Source organism: Camarhynchus parvulus, chromosome 10 (assembly GCF_901933205.1).
Source record: "Camarhynchus parvulus chromosome 10, STF_HiC, whole genome shotgun sequence".
Taxonomy (NCBI): Eukaryota; Metazoa; Chordata; class Aves; order Passeriformes; family Thraupidae; genus Camarhynchus; species Camarhynchus parvulus.
This window is the reverse complement of record NC_044580.1, coordinates 1,785,647-1,807,464: the sequence shown is the minus strand read 5'-3', so window position 1 is coordinate 1,807,464 and position 21,818 is coordinate 1,785,647. Positions and strand designations below refer to the sequence as shown.

Sequence of the window (21,818 nt, the reverse complement as noted above, 5' to 3'; positions counted from 1 at the left end):
TGAATCCCACACAGATAATTTGAGTGGCAAGGCAAGTCTGCAGGCAAATACACCCTAAAAAGGAAAGGCACAAGCAGGTACCTTGAGAAAATAAATCATATCCAGGAAGAAATAGCTGTTGTCAACCTTTCTATAAAATGTAAATATTCCTTCTTCCACAGAGGTGTCAGGGATGATATTGGTGTATAAACACTGAGTAAGGTGTTTTGTCACAGCTTCCCATGAACTTGCTTCCCTACCCTCAGAGTAACCACTGCAAGGATGTTGACTCTGACTCCAATAAATATTCCAGGGAATGACCCTGAAAGGGGAAAAAAAAAAATAAGCATGAGACTTCATGTGTCTGGGAGGTGAAACACTTTTAGGGAAACTAAATTCATCAATATATCTATTCATGCAAGGAGGAGGACAAAATAATATTAGAAACACAGGCCATTTTTAACTGGTTCTGGCAGTTTTACATGATAAATACCTGTATATTTGCTATGTTTCCAAGGAAGTCAAGCTTGGAAAGCTTCCAGCTATGGAATGTTCTTAGAATGCTCTTCCCTCTGGTGACCTATGGCAGGACCCAAGGGAACAGCTGGAGCTGTGTCAGGGGAGGGTTAGGTTTGATATGAGGAACAGGTTCTTCCTCAGAGGGTGCTGGGCACTGAACAGGCTCCCAGGGAATGGGCACGGCCCCAGGGCTGCCACAGCTCAGGGAGAGTTCGGGCGATGCTCTCAGGCACAGGGTGGGATTGTTGAGTGTCTGTGCAGGGACAGAAGTTGGACTCAATGATCCTTGTGGGTACCTTGAACCCAGGATATTCCATGATTCAATGACACTGGAGGGGAGCAGGAAACCTCTTGTCCCCAAAACCCAGAATCCCTGAAGTCTCCATTTTTCCCCCCCAATAAGCTATTTCTGCAGATGAAATAACCACATTCCAACTGTGTCATGTCCAGGCAAGCCCACGGGTCACATTTTGTTGAATTTTAGACACAGTGCAGGGTGCAGTGTTGTCACCAGCATGGCCTGGAGCCGGGGCTGAGGCTGGATTGAGCCTGGAAGCAGAGATTCGGGCTGGAATTGGGGTTGGGACTGGGGATGGGGCTGGGGCTGGAGCTGGAATTGGAGTTGAGCTGGGACTGGGAGCTGGAGGGTGAGGCTGGAACTGGCCTGGGAGCCAAGGCTGGAGCAGGCACTGGAGCTGGGGCTGGGATTGGGCCTGGAAGCAGTGATTTGGGCTGGAATTGGAGTCGGGATTGGGGATGGGGCTGGAGCTGCACCCAGAGCAGGGGCTGGAATTGGAATTGGAGCTGGGGCCTGGGAGTGATGCTGGAATTGGCCTGGGAGCCAAGGCTGGAACAGGCATGGGAGCTGGAGTTGGGATTGGGCCTGGAAGCAGTGATTTGGGCTGGAATTGGGGTCGGGACTGGGGATGGGGCAGGGGCCGGAGCTGGAATTAGAGTTGGAGCTGGACCTGGAGCTGGGGCTGGACCCAGGGCCTGAAACCGGAGCTGGAGCTGGATCTGGAGCTGGGGTTACAGCCTGGAGCTGGGGCTGCAGCTGGGGCTGGAACTGGGGCTGCACCCGGAGCAGGGGCTGAGGCCTGGACTGGAGCTGGGGCTGGGGCTGGAGCTGGGCCCGAGATGAGCTGGAGCTGGTGCCAGGGCCGGGGCTGGGGCTGCAGCTGGAGCCAGAGCAGGGGCTGAGGCTTGGAATCTGAGCCGGGGCCTGGAGCTGCGGCTGCGGCTGCGGCTGTGCCTGGCGCTGGGGTCGGGGCCGCGGCCGTGCCCGGAGCCGTGCCCGGAGCCGTGCCCGGAGCCGGCCGTGCCCGCTCGGTGCCGGGGGCGGTGCCGGGCCCGCGGGCGGGCGGGCGGGCGGGGGCCGGAGCACGGGCGGCCCCCAGCAGGGAGCGATCCTGGACGCGGGGCCGCGCCGAGCCGAGCCATGGCGGTGCCGGGGCAGAACGTGGCCGTGGTGGTTCACCGAGCCGGGGACCTGCGCCTGGTACGGCCGCGGGGAGCCGGGGCCGGGCGGGGGCGGCGGGGCGGGAGCGGCCCCGCGGCCTGCGGGGGGCACCGGGGGTGTCCGCACGGCGGCCCCGGTTCTTCCCGGTTCCTTTGGCCCTGGGAGAAGCTGAACCGGCCCCGGGAGAGCCTGAAGCGGCCCCGGCTGCCCGCGGCCATGGCAGGGGTTGGCTGGAGGGACCCAAATTCGGGGGTGTCCCATGGCTGGGCCCTCCTCCCATCCCCTCTGAGGGGAAGCCCGCGGCCGCTTCGGGCTCTGCGTAGCGTTATGGGGAATGACCTGGACAGGGAAAAAAACAAAACAAAACAAAAAGCGCCAGCCCTTGTGTGCCTGGGAGGTGCCACATTTTTGCAAGAGAAATAAATTCATAGATACACTCATTCAAGCATGCTAGAAGCATGCTCATTCCTTCTGCTAGGAGGATGTAACAGTATCGGAAGCGTGATTTATTTTTAGCTAGTTCTGGCAACTTTGTGTGTATATTTTTCTAGTTTTCCGATCTTGGAAAGGTTTCAGCTGCAGGATGTGCTTCGGGGACACAGGAGGGGATAATCTTGAGATCTTTGCCAGCTCTAGGTGGAGAATATTTTATCCCTGAAACCCAGAATCCCCAAAAAACTTCTCCCCCTCCCCAGTTAGCCATTCTCACAGCTGAGCCGTGCCCTCGCAGGGAGCAGGTGGAGGCTGGGTGGTTGTTGCTCCTTTGGGCTGTCAGAGCCCATGTGAACAGCAGGACACAGGGTTCAGGGGGAGCAGGTGCTGGAGGACCCTCCCAGACAGGGAGGAGTTTTATTTTGTACTTTTTAATTACTTCAAGCTCATTCTGCTTCTCTGGCTGCTAATGCTGGGCTCTTTCTGGGTGCTGATTCACTATGGCGCTGCTGGAGAGCTTGTGCTCCAGTTTGGTGCGTGCCAATGGGGGAAGGAAGATTTCCATGGGCAGGCATTGGCAGGCAGCTCTCTGTACACAGAGCGCTGGCAGGAGGGCTCTGGGGAGCACACAGACTTTGGACACACGCCTTGTTTAGGGGATGATTACCAGGGAAGAGGTTAATTCTTTACCAATCCCACCCAGCTGAAGCCACACGTGCTGTGTAGGTGGCTCCTGGTGGCTCCCAGGCACCTTTGACACGATTGTGCTTTCCCTGCAGTCACATGGAGCCTGACTACCAAAAGAAATCAAAATGGGTTAAGGACTGAGGAGGTTCCTCTTGCTCAAGAGCACATTTCCAAACCCATGTGATTTAACAAAGGTGTCTGAGACTTGTGAAGATGGGCACTCCATCACATCTGTGTGGCTGGTCTCTAAACTGGCTTACACCCAGATGTGTGAGTTTGCCTTGGATATTTGTACTGCTGAAGACCTTAGAGCTGGTCACCAGTGCCCTCCTGCCTCACTGGCAGCACCTTGTGTGTTCCTCCTGGGCTTCCCTGAAGTTTGTTTTCATCATGTGGATGGTGCTCACTGTATTGATCCACTGGTGGTAGGAGTAGTCTCAGCAGTGAACTCTGAACTTGTTATCTGTTATTCATACCCAAAGCTGGGTGACTCCAATCTTCCTGTAATTCCCACACCTTTCTTGATTTTTGGACATGTTTCCCATGGGCAGAGTTGCTGTAATCCCTGTGCTGTATGAAAATGTGTTTGCTTTGATTTTGTTGAGCCTCCTCTTGTCCTTAGGTAGTTGCACAGGTTCCTCTTGGTTTATATTTGTACCATGGCTTCTCTTTCCATGTGTCCTTTCACAGAAAATATTTACTGTGTTTTCTTTACCAGTCACCATTTCTGAACTTCTCAGTGAACAACAGACAACGAACAGAATTTGTGTCTTTGGTTTTCTCCATTTTGGTCACTCCTATTTTCGCCAAATCAGGCTGGAGAATTCACTTCCCACCATGCTGTCTAGGTTTTCTGTGCACAGTTGTTATTGCCAGAAAAAAAAAAAAAGAAAAAAAAAGTGGTTTTGGGGTCTTTTTCACACACACACACATTGTCAGCTAGGAGTTGGCTTTATCTCTCACTGTGGACTTTCTGCTCAGTCTGAGGTGGTCTGTACCTCTGGTGTGTCACCACATCCTGTGCTTATTGCATTTCTGTAAAAGAGGTTACATCTAGATTGACCTCTTTTAGAAATAATGCTGCTCTGGGCTCAGTCTGTTACACTGCTCCTCAGTGTGACAAAACAAACCCTCCACACAGAAAAATTGCAGATACAGGTCTGAACATGGAAAATTTCAGTCAGTTTGGTCATATGAGAAGGTGTTTCCAGAGCTGGTCTTTCCATGATGTTTAGAATGCTGAAGTACAAAACAGGAGTTGAGGAATATGCTGGGATTTAATCAGTTAAAATGCAGAACAATTTGAGCAGCAAATGAATTTTTAAGGGTTTACTGTTGGCAATGCTCAGGGGGGCTTTTCTTAGAGACATAATCCTCAGGATGGGTATTGTATTGTCCTGATGCTGTAAAACCCATCAAAGTAATTCCTTTGGCTTTTGAGGCAGCTGAGGGAGCTCAGGGAAGGCAAAAGCCCTGTAGATCTTTTGGGTGGAAGGGTAATATGGGGCACTTTTCTACCTCTGGTTTTGTCATTCACCCCATAAAGAGCTGCCATGGCAATGACAAGAGAACATGAATGTGCACATTAATAGGTATAAATAATTCTGTTTATATTAGGTGTGAATATTGTATGTAAATTATGTATTACTGGCACAGGTTGCTGAGGCCTGGCACAGGTTGTTCAGAGAAGCTGTGGCTGCCCCATCCCAGGAAGTGTTCAAGGATGTGGCTTGGAGCAGCCTGGCCTAGTGGAAGATATCCCTGCCCATGGCAGGGTGTAGAATGAGATGGGCTTTAAGGTCCTTTCCAACCCAAACCATTCTGTGATTCTCTTATTCTATCATTATGTAGTAAAGAAAAAGTTTTGTGTTATTTAAAATAATAATATAAGCCCTGCAATATTAAAGCTTTATAGAACACGTTGTTCAGAATCTTCCTGGTTACAAAAGGTGATTTTTTTTTTTGTCAGCCAGTGGGATGGATGAAGGATTCAGCTGAAATTTGGGGCTGCTCCAGTACAGGGAAATTTAGTATGTGTCTCTTGTCTGGGCTGGGAAAAGGGAATTTAGCACAGAATAATTTGGAGGGTGGATTTACAAGCTGGCAGTGTGCTTACTCCTACAGCTACCTGTGTTATCCACTGAGCATGGAGGATGAGGGGAGCTTAGGAGCAGGCTCCATGTGGCACAGCTGTGTCTTATGCAGCAGACAGAACCAAAAACCTTGTCTGCTTGTGGATTTACCTGAGCTAACCAGAGCTAAGTTTCCACAGTTATTCCCAGGCATATGAACAAGCTGCTAAATGCTTTTTTTTCCTTTTGTCCATAGGAAAACCGTCCAATCCCAGAACCAGGTCCTAATGGTAGGTCTACAGATGACTGATTCTGACTGCTTCCTTTACTTCTCTCTTTGTTTTCTCATTCTCTTTTGTTGCTCCTTGATAATATAAAATATTTCTGAGGAAGTATAAAATTATCCAAAAAACAATTGTGTGGCTGAAACAGATAATGCTGCTTTTCCAGCTGAAAAGAAGAGCTGGAGCAGTCACAGATAAACCCCTTTATCTGGCTTTTTTTGCTTCCTGTTCCATCAGTTCGTGTGTGTCACAGTAAATGGCTCTTGGGACATTCCAGATGATCTTATGCAGGACTAAACATTAATAGAATGGGCATATGGGCTGATAGAAATTCAATTCACTAACTCTCTGGGGCTCAAATCATAGCTTTGGGAGAAGGGAAAATTAAATGCACTTGCTATTTTTTTCCTGCTCCAGCAATAATAACGTTGCTCTTAAACTGCATTACTTTGTTGACCATATATTTATTGACATCGGCTTTTGTCTTATCCCATTTTGACCCTTCTTGCTTTGTGAATCATTGCATAGTTTTGTGTGGCTCACGAACGTGCCACTCTCCTAAGGTGTGCACGCACAGTTCTGCTGTGTTGATCGAATGCCAGTAAATTTGGATGTGTCCATACTGGCTCAGCCTTTGCTCTGGGGCCCACGTGCTGCTCTCCCAGTGCCTAAGAAGGTCGGTTTATCTACAAGGAACCTTCTCTCCTTTCCTGGCAGAGGTCCTGCTGCGCATGCATTCCGTGGGGATCTGTGGCTCCGACGTTCACTACTGGCAGCACGGTCGCATCGGGGATTTTGTTGTCAAGGATCCCATGGTGCTGGGACACGAAGCTTCCGGGACTGTCGTAAAAGTGGGCTCTGGGGTGACTCATCTGAAGCCAGGTATCTGGAACCAAACCCATTTGTTTGTTTTCCTCCTAATCAGTTCCGAGAATGTGTCGATAAACGGCTGTTTCATTCTGTCGTGTAAATTTATCTGAAGTTCTGACCTCTTTCAAGAAGTGTCATTGAGCTGCTGTTAGTCACCCATCTTGGCCACTGGTGTGTGATATTCCTTAGGTAGCTTTATCTTGGGATGTGTTGAGCTGGCCAGGCTGTATTTTATATTGTAATGCAGAGCAGAGTGTATCTGGTACAAGGTGCCTTTTAAGGAAGCTTGATAAAGCTTCAGAAACCACATCTATAGCTCTTGCCAGCAGCCTGCTGTGAGTGTTTCTTCTCTGTGTGTGCTCTTGAAGGAGCAAACAGCCTCCTGCAGTGCAGAGGTCACTGGAGCCACTGCCCCAGGCCCTGTGGTGGGACCTCCACAGCTCACTGTGCTCATGAATATCCTAGAAAATGGACTGAGCAGGGAATTTTGCAAAGTTTGCTGATGACAGCAACTTGGGCAAGGTGGAGAGGATGTGGGGGAGAGCCAGCAAGAGTTACAGAGACCTGAGAGGTGCTAGGGAGATGCAAGTGGGATTCAATGCAGGCAAACACAAACAAACAAAACCAGCTTCATATCTAAAATGCTGTGCTGACCATCACTGCTGAGGGATGAGAGCTTTGGCTCTGACACTGTGCATAGCAACATTGGCTCCACAGCAGTGAAAATGCAAATTACTGTTGGGAAGGGGACAGAGACTCAGAGGATGTCAGTGCACATCTGGAACTCTGCATGCAGTTGTGTTCTCCTCCTTTCCAAAAGGATGTAAAACAAGGGAGAAGGGTTCAGAGGAGGACAAGGAGATAACAATATGTGGAGCAGCATCTCTGACGAATGTCCAAGTCAGGAACTCGAGCTGAGAGCTAGAGAGACAACTCAAGGATGTGAGGGCTCACGGAGGGCTGGCAGAACAGGTTGCCCATTCTCTGGTTGCTCCAGCACTAGAACCTGGCACAGTGAGGTGCAGCATTCACCTGAGATGTAACAGACCATGTAGTTTATGTGGTGGAATGGGGAGAAGTTGTTGAGTGTTACTAAATACAAACAATCCACCTGTGGCTTGGGAGGCCTCTCAGCTGTGTATAATGTGAGAGTTCTCATTCTGTGCCTGTCCTGCCCCTGTCCTGTCAGACACTTGTTGTTGGCCAGCTCAGAGGGGATGCAGTGGCCTAGATGGCTCTTTACTTCCATCCTGCTTCTCCCTGTGTCTGCCTGAAAGCCTGTTGGTGGAGAGCTTTGCTCAGAGGTTTGGCTCTGATTCCTCTGCCAGATAAATGTGAGGCTTTGTGTCCCTTGCAAGCTGTACTATGCTCACACTGCTTTCTCTGGTCCACCCTGCTTTGTGACTGCAATTAAATAATAGCTCTTTGTCCTGCAGCATGTGTCTTTCCAGCACCCTGGGCTACTCTGCTGTAGCACCAAGCTGTCTCTGTTCCCAGATAAATCCTGCCAGGCTCCTGGGTGTTCTGCACCTTAATCTTCCTTCCCTGTGAGCGTAGTGAGGCCCTGGCACAGGGTGCCCAGAGAAGCTGTGCCTTCCCCATCCCTGGAAGTGTTCAAGGTCAGGTTGGACAAGGCTTGGAGCAACCTGTGATAGTGGAAGGTGTCCCTGCCCATGGTAGGGAGTGAACAAGCTGAGCTTTAAGGTCCCTTCCGACACAAATTCTTCCATGATTCCATGATTCCCAAGGAACAGCCCTTTCCAGCTGGCAGTGTGGTGGCTAGCCAAGCTCACCTGCTCCATCCTCAATATTTCCTCTTCTACAGATTCAGCAAAATATCTGGTCACAGTGTGATTGCCTGAGGGCTGCCCCTTAATCTGCTGAGGCTGGCTGCAGGGCAGCTGGAGGAAGGTGTGTGTGGGGCTGAGCTTCCATCTGTGCCTCTGAAACACCATCTCTTTCCAAGTACCTGGGAAGATCTCAGTGATGAGTTTGAAAAATGTGTATTTTATGATTGGCTTTTCCCAAATATTAAAATGAATATTATATGTGTTATGATAGACAGTTACGTTGTGTTAATTTTTTAAGTAGTGTGTTAAATATAGTTTTAGGTTATAATATAATGTTAAAATAGAAACTATGCTATGTAAGATTTTTTTTAAGAGAGGAATGAGGGACTTGCACCAGATAGCAACCACAGGACACCTAAATCTTTCCGAGAAAGAATTTATTGCTCTCTTATCAGAAGAAACAAACTTCTTCCTGCCTCGTTCAGACACCGTCAGGATTAAGAGGAAGAAGCTGGCACTGACCAGACAGAATCCTTTGTTTGAATGGAATTTATGCATCATGTATGAGGTGTATGAATATGCAACAGGCTATTGCTTCTAAGGGTTAATCCTCTGGTAATATGGGTCCTTTTCTGGGTTTATTTTGCCCAGAAAAAGGTACCCGGACCGTCCGTAACTCTTTGCTGTTATTGTCTCGTATTGTCCTAAATCTCAGTTGTTCAAATTTTTATTACTCTAATTATATTACTATTTTCATAACCATTTTATTACAATTAAGCTTCTAAAATTTTAAAAAACAAGTGATTGGTGTTTTTCACATGAGGCTGCTGTGAAGGGAGCATTGAAAACCAGCCTGGTGTGTGCAGCAAGACCTTCCTCGTGTCCCTCCAGCGCGTGTGGTGCCAGTGTTTCTGTGGGTTTTGGTGCTGCTCCTGCTTGTGTGCCACCGTGTCCCTGACCCACTGCATCTGCTTTCATCCTGCCAGGTGACCGTGTGGCCATCGAGCCAGGTGTCCCGAGGGAGATGGATGAATTCTGCAAATCTGGCCGCTACAACCTGTCCCCAACCATCTTCTTCTGCGCGACACCGCCCGACGACGGCAACCTGTGCCGCTACTACAAGCACAGCGCAAGCTACTGCTACAAGTCAGTCCCTGCTCCCTCCACGGAGAGAAATATACACTCCCTGGGGGGAGATTAGCTGCAGCAATCACCTCTTGGCCCTTTGGAACACTCTTGATGTGATCCCAACAGGTTTTATTGCTTTCTGATCCATAAATAACATGCCTAAGCTTGGATGGCAGCCACTTTGCAAAGGGTTTGTCAGGCAGACAGTTTATCCCCTCAGGTGCCAGACATAAACATTTCTTGCATGTCGTCTGGAATGTCACCACTGGTTTACCCTTTAATTATTTTCCTTTTCCCATTTGCTCCCTGCTCTTGGTTTCTCTCCAGTCTCTTTTCATATCATTGCCTTCCTAGGCCAATGGCTGAAAGTCTGTATCTGGTTCTTTGAGCTGAGTTTTGCTGCTACCTTTCAGGAAACACCAGGGTGACTGCTGACATCTCACTCTGTTGTTTGAAACAAAGTCATCCCACTTTGAGCAGAGCAGGAGCAGAAAGCCCTGCTGAGCTGTTTTTCCATGTGTGTCTGAGTGTCTCCACTAAACTTCCAGCATTACAACATATCTGTTTTCATGTCCAGTTCAGCAAACTAGGGTGTATTATTAATTGTGGCAGCACTGGCACATTTGCTTAGAAGCAAATCTGTGCTTAAACACTGGCAAATCATAGAATCCCAAAACAGTTCAGTTTGGAAGGGATCTTAAAGCCCTTCCCACTCCACCCCCGACCATGAGCAGGAACACCTTCCACTAAGCCAGCTTGCTCCAAGCCCCATTCAGCCTGACCTTGACACTTCCCGGGATGGGGCAGCCACAGTTTTTCTGGGCAGCCTATGCCAGAGCCTCAAATACTCCAAAGACCTGAAAAAACTCGTTATACCCACTTAAGTGCCTTTAACAAGGAGTTAAAAATAGCCCAAGTAGTGTCCCCCTGAGACTGCTCTACCTGTGGAGCTTGTTCTTTCTCAGTGTGTATGGAGCTGGTACTTCCATGAGCAGGAACATCCTTGGGATTGATCCTTGGTGTTGGCACAGAAAGCGTTCAGGATCATGTCAGTCTGAAGGAGGCACTTGACTGCTCTTCTCCTGGAAGCTTTCAAAACTTCCAGCTGCTGTCAGGATGAGGTGCTGGTCTGGATGGGATTGGCATCTCACTGCCCAGACCCACTGTCATCGATTTCCTGTGTATTAAAATAACATTTTCTGACAACATCATAGGTTTTTGCTTGAGAGGAAGTGGTTGGTTCGTAGCTGGCTTCTTCCAGGCTTTTGCTTTTTTCCTGCAATTTGAGCAAATATTACTTTGGCTGTATGTATATATATATATAGCCTAAGTAATATTTGCTCAAATTGGAGGGAAAAAATCAATAATACATATATATAATATATAGAAAATAATAATATACTTTTTATGTATTTATATATATATATGTATGTATGTATAATTATATATATGTGTGTGTATATATATATAAAATGTATTTTTTTTTAAGCTTTGGGATGCAAAGCCTGCTCCCAGTTTCAGATCAGCAGTGCTGTGGCTGGCTCATGTAGAGCAGATTCCCTGGCACGCAGTCATTCTGCCAGCACAGATTTGCTAAGAACAGATGATGGCTGAGCTCAGTGAGCTGTTACACATTTGGGCAGTTGCTGTGTGTCCTGCTGGTGGACAGACTCTGTGTTGGGTGCTCTGAGTAACTTGATGGAGGTGGGATCATGCCCTCCCCATTGGCAGGGCAGTGCCCAAACCCAGCAGTAGCAAACATGATGCCAGACTCTGTGACACCAGAACTCTTGGAGTCAGACCTTCAAGGCCTCTTGGAAATAAGGGATATGCAGATATCTTACAGCTGTCTTCCCACAGCCATCATTTCCATTTCTTTGGCTTCACATTGGCCTGGCTGAGATCTGACCTCGAGCTTCCCAGTGCTGTCACTGTCCCTGCTGACCCTCCTGGCAGGCACAGCTCCCAGAGCAGTGTGAGAACCACACTGGTGGCTTGCTGATGGGCAGTGTTTTGGGGCTGAGACTGATTTTTTCAGCAGTTCAGGAGGGTTTCACTCCCTCTGCTTTTTTCTGTCACTTATGTTGGCTGTGTTACAGGGCTGGTTTTGTCCAAAACATATTTGATACCCACGGACTGCTGGGAGGATGCATACTGGGACCAGTCCACTTGTTAAATCACTGAGTGCATCAGGAAAGGTGATCCTGGTTGTTACCAGGAAGGGAGACCTGGATCTGGCTGCCTTTCCTGGTGGCCTCACCTTTGGCAGCAGGATGTTTTCTGAAAGCTGATTCAGCCCTGGTGAGGGTTCTGGGAGCTCACTGGTGGGTGAGCCATAGGACAGCTTTGGGGTGGTACATCTGCAACTGGGGGGGTTATTCTAAAGGGAATGAGTGGCAAAGGAATCCTCGTTGACTCACCAAACACTGGAGAGCTGCTGTGGGGAAGTCTGTGGGTCCCTGGGTGTGGTGCTTGGGCAAACCTCACTGAAAAATGCCTCAGGTGCACTTGATACTGCTTCAGAGGAGGGAAAGAAGCAGTGGAATCTCTTGAAGTGTATTCCAGCATATTTCCCTGACCACAGGTGACAGTGTGTTTTGCCACTGTGTTTTACACCCGTATTTGTTTTTTGAGTCTCATGGCTTTCCCCATCACCCTCGTGAACTACATTGGTGACTGTTCCTTGTGTCCCATTCTTGCAGGCTTCCAGACAATGTCACCTTTGAGGAAGGAGCCCTCATCGAGCCCCTCTCAGTGGGAATCCATGCCTGCAAAAGAGCAGGAGTCACTCTGGGAAGCAAAGTCTTCGTGTCTGGCTCTGGTACAGTGAGCACAGTCAGTCCTTGGCTTCCCTGCCTGCTGGGAGGGGATGGGCAGGCTCAGGCTCTGCCTCTGGGCACTGCTGGAAGGGATGAGGGATGAGGGGAACCTTGGGGCTGCCAAAGCTCTGGGCATGTTCAGAGGTGGGGCTGATGCTGCCTGGCAATGGTACATGTTCTCTTTCTCCCCTTTGTCCCCAGGACCAATTGGCCTCGTTAATGTGATTGTTGCTAAGATGATGGGGGCAGCAGCTGTGGTGGTTACAGGTAAGTCCTTTAAACCCTTTCAGAGTGTGCCTGTTTCCCACCATACAGAACCACAAAATCAAAAAACCACTGAGATCATGGAGTCCAGCCATTGATCCAGCACTGCCAAGCCAAACCATGTCTGTGTAAGTGCCTCATCCACATGTTTTTTGAACAGTTCCAGAGATGGTGATTCCACCACTTCCCTGGACAGCCTGTCCCAGTACCTGACCACCCTTCCAGGGAGGTTTGATTTTAGGTTATTTTCACCTCTGGTAGTGCTGGATGATGGCCCAGACAGTGTTTGCCCTCTGTTTTCTGTGTGCAGCCACACTGTGCTTCTCCATTTGTCTTTCTCTGCCCTTCTGTCTGCTCCTGCTGGGGGTTTCATTTTTCACTGGTTATCCACAATGACTGAAATGACCTTTTCAGGGTCTCTGCATTTCAGAAATGGGTGTTCCTTGCATAACCGTATCCTGCACGTTTCTAGTTGAGCTGCTGCTTGCAGGAATGTCTTTGTCCAGCTGTGTCAGGAAAACCTCTGAGGAAGGACATCCCATCTATCTCCTATCTGGAGATACCTTTTCTGGGTTTGCATCTCAATGATGAAGCTTTTTCTAGGGTCCACTCACAAGCTGTCATTTATGGAGCTTCCCCCTTGATGGAAGAACTGAACTGAGTCTTTATCACCTTTGCAGCTGCCCTTCAGGTTGTTGAGACAGCCATTCCATCCCCCCTTTTTTTTGCCATGCTGACCTAGCTCAGTTCCTCCTAGCTCTCCTCTAAGGTTCAGGTCCTCTCTCTCTCTGTAGCTTGCCCATAAGGATGGAGAGCTGGAGTAACCTCAGGATGTTTTCTGGTTGAAATTTCCACCTGGGGGTTGAGCAGGGTCTGGAAAGGTGCTTCCAGCTCCCACCATGAGTCTTTTTCACCCTTTCTGAGTGGTGATGGCCAGGAGGAGCACTTAGAGGTGCCACTGGACAGTGAGCACAGACTGCTGCAGTTTTTATGTCAAAGCCCTAAAGGATCCTGACCTTTCAGAAGGCTGTTATTCACGTCCCATACTTTGAGCCTGCTGTATTTTTGACCTTTCCATTACTGTATGACTTGACCTACTTTGGGTCAAGAGATAAAATTCAGGTCCCAGCCTCTTGAAACAGAAACATCCTTCAGTAGTAGCTGAGGTCAAAGCAGAAAACACAAGGCCTTCTCCTCCCTTAATCCCTTTGCTGTTGAGTCCAGGGCATTTTTAGCTGTGCTGGCCTCACCCTGCAGGTGTGTGTGCTTGATGGATGTGGCTGGTCCGCACCTCAGATTTTGTGAAGTGTTGTCATTTGAGGATGATATTTGCTGTAGCAGGAAAAACAGCTCTGCCTCCTGAATCATGCACGAGGAACCCTGTGCCCAGCTGGGCTGTGCAGGGGCTGGGGGTGTCCCATTCCCTGGCTGGGGAAGGCTTGGTGAGTGGGGTTGGTGGGGCTGAGGCAGCTGGCTCAGCCTGCCCCTCAGTCCTGCTCCAGGAATGGGGGTGTTTCTTCCCCCTGCTACCAGGAGCTGCTCCTGATGGGGACCTTGGCAAGCTGAGCTGGCTGTCATGTGCTGGCTGTCATGTGGGCAAGCTGAGCTGGCTCCATGTGCCACAGGAGGTGCCTGCTGCTTGGTTTGTAGGATCAGCAAGCTTGGATACATGGAATTACCCTTTCTTATCTTTCTGTGCTAGCCTAGGTGCTGATTCTGGCTCGTGGATGTCTCTTCCACACAAGAGGGGTTTGGCTGAGGTGCTCAAACCATGAAGGTGCTGTCCCAAATCAAATATTTGACCGTGACATGAGCTGAGGAATGGGTTTGGTTTGGCTTGTGCTGCTGGAGATTTTGCTGCCAGTCTCAAGGAACTGCTTTTTGTTTTGGCTTTAGGAGCCAACACCTGTGAGGCGCCTGTCTGCCCACAGAGGCCCTCTTGTACTTTGCTACCAGATTATCTGAAATCATTGCCCTGTGTTTTTATCGTGTGTCTGTGAGGAGCTTTGTCTGTGCCGCACTTAGGGCTTTAAAAGTTTGTGTTTGTTTTGACAAGTTTCTTACAGGTATAGAAATATTTAGAAAAGCTTTTTTGTGAGAACTCACCTCCTACAACTTCTGTCTTGGCTTGCCTGGAGTGTTTGATATATTTCATAGACTCCAGTTGGGTGAGAAGATCAATTTATTTCATGGGTCCTCACCTACTCTTCCAAAAGATCTGTGTCTTTCTCCAATCCACTCCTGAATGGGCAACCTTCTCCTGTCCTTCTGCCTTGCTGTTGCTCTGAAAAGCTGCTTTTCTCCTCAGATGCATGTAAAAGATCAGCCTTCCTCCCCAGCAGGTGAAGTGGCAGTTTAGGTGCTCATGTTGGGCTGTCTTGCATTGCACTGTCTGTCATTGAAGGTGCACTTAATAATTCCTGCTTAAGGGAAATTATTCTCCTTGTTCTATCTGAATCTGAAGTTCTGGGTGTTGGTGCCTCCAGAAACCCTGGAATTCAAGGTCAGAGGAGGTGAGTAACTGTACAGAGCTCAACTCCTTTGAGAAAGAACATGAACAAAGAAAATCTGAGAATAATCAAGAGTATTTATTTGCTTGTTAAGATGGCTCATAAACCATCATGAGAAGCTTAAGGGTAATTTGATAACTTCACTGGAAGCAAACCAAACTTTAATTAGCTCCAGGGGCTGGGAAGTGAAAACAAACTTCTTACTAGAGGCAAGATGCAAGCCATTAATTGTTTAATTGCCCAGTTTCCCAAGAGCTGTGTGGGTTTAAAGTGCGAAGGGCTTGATCCTTCCCAAGACTCCCAAGTGTCTGGAGCTCTGAACAATGCAGTGACCTGCAGATCTGTCTTCTTCACTAAGTGCTTCCTGGTGATTCAGGTGTACTGGGATGCTATTGCAGCCCTGGCCAGGGCTGACAGTGCTGCTGCTGCATTCCATGGGCTGCTTAGAGCCAGGGCTTCCTTCCCAAGCAGCTCAGCAAACCAGAGGCCAGCTACAGGGAAGATGTGGGGTTTTTTTGCTGCCTGGGAGTGGTTTTGTGGCCACTTTAAAAGGCACTGGCTGCCTTGTTACTCTAGGGCACTGCCTGTGGATTATTTCTGCTAGAGAGAAAGTATGACCTATGTAAAATATAGACTAGCATGTCTCTAATGTTTATATATTTATAGATTATACATAGATAATGTTTTAGTATATATTTATAATTTAAAATACATTAGTGACTCAGGAGATGTTAGAAATGGTAGAATCCAGAATCTGTGTCTGCTGTGAAGTGGTATTGTGATACCAAACTTCACAGGGAGTTTTGTTGTTGCTTGAGAGGACTGTTGAACCCCTGTGGTCTCCTTGCCATGCACTGAGATTTGGGAGACACCAACCATGCTGGGCCAAAGTGTTTCATGGCACTTGAAGTGCCTCAAGAAGCTCCTGGCCGTGTAATTGGTGCATGGGAGGTCTCTGAGTGCAGCTCAGCTGGGGTCAAGCCTGGGCCTGGAGCCCAATGCTCAGAGCTTGGGAGGGACAGAGGTGACTCCTGCAGCCACAGGAACGAGCCCATGCTGGGGCTCCCAGGGTGATGCTGCCCTTTCTTTTCAGCCTTGGTTTTTCCTCTTTTGTCTGCATTTTATTACCCTTTGTTACCCCTTCTTGAAACGCCCTCCACAACTCTCCTGGGTGCTCAGCTTGGCAGTTGTGCCCCCACTTGGCATCCTGAGCCTTCCTGCTGCCAGTGGGGGCATGTCCATCCCCTGCCCTGCCAGTGAGGGCATGTCCATCCCCTGCCCTGCCAGTGAGTGCCTGTCCATCCCCTGGCCTGCCAGTGGGGCCATGTCCATCCCCTGGCCTGCCAGTGGGGCCATGTCCATCCCCTGCCCTGCCAGTGGGGGCATGTCCATCCCCTGCCCTGCCAGTGGGGCCATGTCCATCCCCTGCCCTGCCAGTGAGTGCCATCATTTTTGCTGTGGGCTGGGCAGGGGGGCATGTCCATCCCCTGCCCTGCCAGTGGGGGCATTCCTCCCTCCCAGGGTTTTTTTTTTGGGGGGGGGGGGGAAGGCTCTGGACTGCAGCTGAGTCAGAGTGGCTCATGTTGGAGAAATGGCCTTATGCTCCTCCTCTTTCCCTTGATGTTTTCACCCCACCCCATCTCTGACTTCTCTGAAGACCGTGCCCTGGTGAGAGGGGTGTTTTCCTCTTTGCTGTGTGTGCCCCTACCACAGGCATCATTTTCTGAGTCTTCAAGCCCAGGACCTCTGGGAGGAGACCACCTCTCAATTTTGGGTTTAGGAAATCTTGGCTGTTACATCTTTTCTAGTGCCAGCATGCAGACCTCTGTAGACACTGCTTTAGTGTAGGGAAAAGAGGTGATTCCTTCTGGGGAAATCCCACTCTTCCCCTCAGCTGTCCACATCCTTATCTCCAGAGGTGGCCTGGTTACCAGTGGTGCCTGGAGAGGAATAGGTGGCTTTCCTCCAGGGGGTGTGGGATGCCCCAGCAGGACAGCTTGGTTCAAACCCCCTGTGGATCTTCAGGTGATACTTACAGCCCTGTCAAGATCCCCCAGAACAGAGTGTAGGGAGTACAGCACATGCCCTCACAGATGTTTATCATCACCAGCTTTGTTGCTCCATGTTAATGGGGTGTCTCAGGTCCATCTTATTACCAGATCCACTCCCTTTTTTTTTTATGGGCTTGCCTGCCCATTCACCTGTGACAGAAGCTGTCTGAGAGATGCTCAGCAGCCTCCAGAGCTGCTCCAAGGAGGGTAAGGAGCAGAACAGGTCTGTGACAGTGCAGACACACGGAGTGTTTACAGTGAATGCATTCTGCAGCTTGCTCAGCTGCTGAGGGTTCCTTGAGGAAGCCCTTGGAGAGCTCATGGTCTGTTCTCACTGGGTACTGTTAGAAGTGAAATGGCCCCATTAATGGCCCTCTGAGCCTGTTGGAAGGATTCCTTGGTGCTGCCCATAGCCATGTTTATTGCCTTGATGCACTCTCAGTGCTCTGGCAGTACCAAAGAGAAACCGCTCATGGCAGGGAATGGAACTTCAAAGTGGAGTGGAGCTTTGAAGTCACTTCCAACCCAAACTATTCCAGGATTTTATGTTCATTCTCTGCCTGCCAAGAAGGGCTGAATCCTCACCTCTTCTGGTTGTGCACTCTCCTGTGCACACATGTAGTGAGCAGATGCCAGGTTCAGGTTCTTCCCCCTCTTTCACTAGTACTCCAATTCTTGGCTTGGTTTTCTTTCCACAGACTTATCTGCCTCTCGCCTGCAGAAAGCCAAGGAGGTGGGGGCAGATTTCACCATCCAGGTGAAGAATGAGACCCCGCAGGAGGTGGCCTCCAAAGTGGAAAGTGTGCTTGGCTGCATGCCTGAGATAACTGTGGAGTGCACAGGAGTGCAAGCCTGTATCCAGGCTGGAATTTATGTGAGTACCACTTGTTCCAAAGGCAGACCAGTGATGGTGTTGGTCTGTTTTTTTCTGGCATGGTTCAGTGAATGACCTATTTCACTCTCGCAGTGCTTAATTTAAGTGGGCTTGGTTTGGGGAGAGAAGCTGCTCCTTAGACAATAAACTGGGAGAGATAATTAAAGGGTTAACATCAGCGTGGGGATAATTGATTTGATGCTTGGGTGCTTAGCCACTTGCCAAGGAGACTCCAGTAAGATCCCCAAACCCAGGGAGTAGGACAGCAGCTTCCATTGAAGTTGTGTCCAAATAGAAGAGTGATCGAGAAAATTAATTCCAGAAGGAATGAAAGAAGCAATTAAGAAAGGGATGTTTTACTGCCATGAACATCTAACAGGAGGATGGGGGAAGGTTAATGTGGAGTTCCACAGTGAAAGGACAGGAGGGGAATGGGACAAACTGCAAAAACAGAAATTCCAGTAGAGCATCAGGCTCTCAGTTTTAAATCTCTCCCACTGAAATCCCAAAGTACTTTTGTAGTCCTAAATGCCAGCCATTTTTCAGAATGGGGTTTTCAGAACAGGAAATTTGGATTCCTACCAAAATATTTCAAAACAAAGATGGCATTTTTTGCTTTGATTACCACGAGTTTCACTCTTACAGACTCCTGACAGCATCCTGCCTCTCCTTGGGGCTTCTCTGCTGTGCCCCAGGCAGTCCATTGCAGCCACAAAGGGTGCCTTTATTTTTGACAGACCCTGCACAGGCTCCTGCAACTGTGCTGTGCAAAATGTAACCCGTTTGTGTGTTTGCTCTGCAGGCCACTCGTTCTGGTGGGACCCTGGTTCTGGTGGGGCTGGGGCCTGAGATGGTGACGGTGCCCATGGTGAACGCCGCCGTGCGGGAGGTGGACATCCGTGGGATATTCCGCTACTGCAACACGTGAGTCTCGTCCAGGGGGGCTGATGTGTCTCCAAGGTAAAATTCTACAGAGCCCTACTTTCTTGCTGATGGAGAAAGTCTCTTTTCTTAATCTGTGGCTCTCCGGGAAGGATTTATGGGATGTCATCACACTCCTTCTTAAAATGAAAAGTGTTATTAAGTAGGTAGTTTGGGATTAGCTGCTGCATCCATTTGTATCCCTGTTGCTGTAATTTGGCCTATTCATGGTTGGACTTGATGATCTTGGAGACCTTTTCCAATCTCAGTGTTTCTATGATTCTAAACAGAGTGGCTGTCACAGACATGTTTTATGAAAAATCCTTTCCTCTAGGATTTTTTCTCCTGAGAAGCTGAGAGGCCTCAGGAACAAAATTTAAACAATGGTTATCTGCTGCTGTGGAATGTAACAGATGCATCTGTGATTGGTCTCAGGTGGTTGTTTCTAATTAATGGCCAATCACAGCGAGCTGGCTCGGACTCTGTCAGAGCCACAAGCCTTTGTTATTCATTCTTTCTTTTTCTATTCTTAGCTAGCCTTCTGAAGAAATCCTTTCTTCTATTCTTTTAGTATAATTTTAATATAATATATATCAAAAAATAATAAATCAAGCCTTGTGAAACATGGAGTCAGATCCTTGTCTCTTCCCTCATCCTCAGACCCCTGTGAACACGGTCACAAGTGGCAACACAATCCCTATGAGGGACTCTGTGCCAGAGAAGATGCTGGAAGCTGGCTGAGGCTTTTCCTTTTTTCTCCCTGCGCTGAGTCGATGAGTTTGAGCTCCACCATGGTCAGTGTGCAGGCAAGAGGCTGGGCCAGAGGACAGCACAGCATGGCAGTTTTGGTTTTTATTCAGGCCTTCCAAAGTAGTAGTTTCCTGTGATTTTCACTTGCTTCCTGTGATTTCCATTACTCTCTCACCTGTCTGTGTAGCAGTGCCTGTCTTCTCAGAGCTCAACAGCCCAGAGCTGTTGGTTTTTCCCATCTCCCATACTAGACACTGTTGTGATGTTGTGAGGGTCCCCAGAACGAGGTGAGAGATGAGAATCTGACTCCAAGTTCTTAGAAGGCTGATTTATTATATTATGATAGTATAGAATTTTGTTTTAATATAATATAATAAAACTCTGCTAAAGAAAGGACACATCAGAAGGTTAGACAAGATTGATAATAAAAACCCGTGACAGACGCAGAGAGTCTGACACAGCTGGCTGTGATTGGACATTAAATTAAACCAATTCACATGCTGGGCAAACAATTCTCCAAATCCCATTCCAAAGCAGCAAAACATGGAGAAGCTGAAGCTTCAAAGCTTCTCAGGAGAAAAAATCCTGGCGAAGGGATTTTTCATAAAATATCATGGTGACAAGACACCAGAAAATCCTTTGCAGGCAAAACTTCCCTGGGCTAGGGAAATAACTGTGATGATCCAGGCTGCTCCATGCTCTTTTCCTGGACTCCAGACTAGTGGCTGTTCTCATCCCCTGCTCTCTGCTTCCCTTGCAGGTGGCCTGTGGCCATCTCTCTTCTGGCATCCAAGCGGATCAACGTCAAGCCCTTGGTCACGCACCGCTTTCCCCTGGAGAAGGCTCTGGAGGCCTTTGAGACCACCAAGAGGGGTGAGGGGGTCAAAGTCATGCTGAAGTGTGACCCCACTGATCAAAACCCCTGAGCTGTCCCAGTGCCCAGCCCTCATCCCTGCTGCTTGTAACTAGAAAATCACATGTAATGAGGGTGAATGGTACTGGGAGACAGCATTAGAGCATTAACGGGTTACTACAAATGGACAACCAATAGTTTGAATCAAAATGCTGAATTAGAGTTGATGGGTTGCACAGTTGGTGGCTCGTGCAGGAGAACCTGGCCAGATTCCTCCATGCCAAGGAGGAGCTGGCATGTGGCACAGCAAGGGTGGAGGTGCTGGCACTCCCCCTTCCTGTCCTGCACTGCTCTGGCTGCAGCATTTCCTGCATGGCAATCCCTGGATGCAAGATAACCCTATGTGAACAGCCCCCTTCCCTCATGGGTGCTCAGGGACTGGACAGCCTGTGGAACAAAGCCTGGCTCTCCCCACTGCACAGGAAGCACTGGCACATTCAGGTCATTCTCTCCATGCTCTTCTCAGAGCTCACAACTGGGGTTTTGGGAAGTTGGAGGCCAGCTGGGACCATGTCTGCTGTGTCACTCCCAACAGCTCCTCGTGGGACCACTGCAGGCAGGGAAACTGGGGCTGCTGAGAGCCCTGTCCTCATGTGCCTCCTATGAAGGGGCTGTTGGGGGCCTCAGCTGCTTTTGACATGGAAAGGAGCACAGATGAGACATGACAGGACAGCATCACTCAAAGGTTTTACCACTGCAAACAAATCGTAATTATTTGGGAATATCAAGCCTTCCTGCTGAGTTTGTGAGCCACAAACAAGGTACTAATGGGGTAGAAAAAAATCTAATCTTTGATTATAGTCATGTTAATTTTAGTACTGAGAGATCAGTTCCTTCCTTGGTACTGAATTTTCCTCAATAAATTCTGGCTGCCTGAGACCTTCCAGAGTGTGTCTCTTGAAGTGTGGGGTGGTGGGTTGGAGGGGTTTGCAGGGGACTGTGCAGAGCTGAGCCTCACCAGGGTGCAGGTTGAGCTCAGTGTTGGCAGGACTGTGAAACCTCAAACGACCCAACCACTGGCAAGTGAAACCTCATGTTTATTCCAGATGTGGCCAAGTTAATCCTGGCAGAGATGGAAAGCCCCAAGTCCATGCTGAGTTTTACAGGGATGAGACATAACCCCAGGGAACTTTCTGTAGCCGGAAGAAGTGGTCAAAATATGTGCTCAGCACATTCCTATGCTGGGAAGAACCCTGTTGGGATGGCTGGGGATTCACTGGCCATCCTGACTCCTGTCCTCTGGGGATCCCCACTGGCATGGCTGGAAAACCAGTGGCCATTGGAAATTGTTCTTACTGGGAAATGGAAACTTGCTCTCTGTATTCCTGGGGGCTGTTTAGATCCCGAGGGTTGGAGTTATTCCCACAGCTCAGCCTGGTTGGGCTCCTTGTCTGGTCTGCTCCCTCAGCTGGTCTTGCTGTGGGCACTGACACTGCAGGGGCACTGCTGGGGGGCAGGAGGGCTGGTGGACATAATCAGTGGGGCTGTGCCTGTGA

General features: G+C 49.0%; 1 protein-coding gene across 1 annotated transcript; it reads left to right on the top strand.

The window, feature by feature from the left end:
* Positions 1-1,835: 1,835 nt before the first annotated feature.
* Positions 1,836-21,201, top strand: SORD (sorbitol dehydrogenase). The gene is made up of 9 exons (XM_030955192.1): positions 1,836-1,996; positions 5,405-5,438; positions 6,150-6,314; positions 9,079-9,238; positions 11,923-12,041; positions 12,241-12,306; positions 17,563-17,738; positions 18,541-18,662; positions 20,170-21,201. The coding sequence occupies exons 1-9, from the start codon at positions 1,937-1,939 to the stop codon at positions 20,333-20,335; spliced, it is 1,068 nt and encodes a 355-aa protein (XP_030811052.1). The 5' UTR covers positions 1,836-1,936; the 3' UTR covers positions 20,336-21,201.
* The last annotated feature ends 617 nt before the right edge of the window (positions 21,202-21,818 follow it).

Bases quoted from the DNA above. Each gene is read 5' to 3' on its own strand.
- SORD (XM_030955192.1), top strand. From the start codon at position 1,937: ATGGCGGTGCCGGGGCAGAACGTGGCCGTGGTGGTTCACCGAGCCGGG. The intron at 5,439-6,149 runs GTAGGTCTACAG...CTTTCCTGGCAG, and splicing joins CCCAGAACCAGGTCCTAATG to AGGTCCTGCTGCGCATGCAT. The intron at 17,739-18,540 runs GTGAGTACCACT...TTTGCTCTGCAG, and splicing joins GTATCCAGGCTGGAATTTAT to GCCACTCGTTCTGGTGGGAC.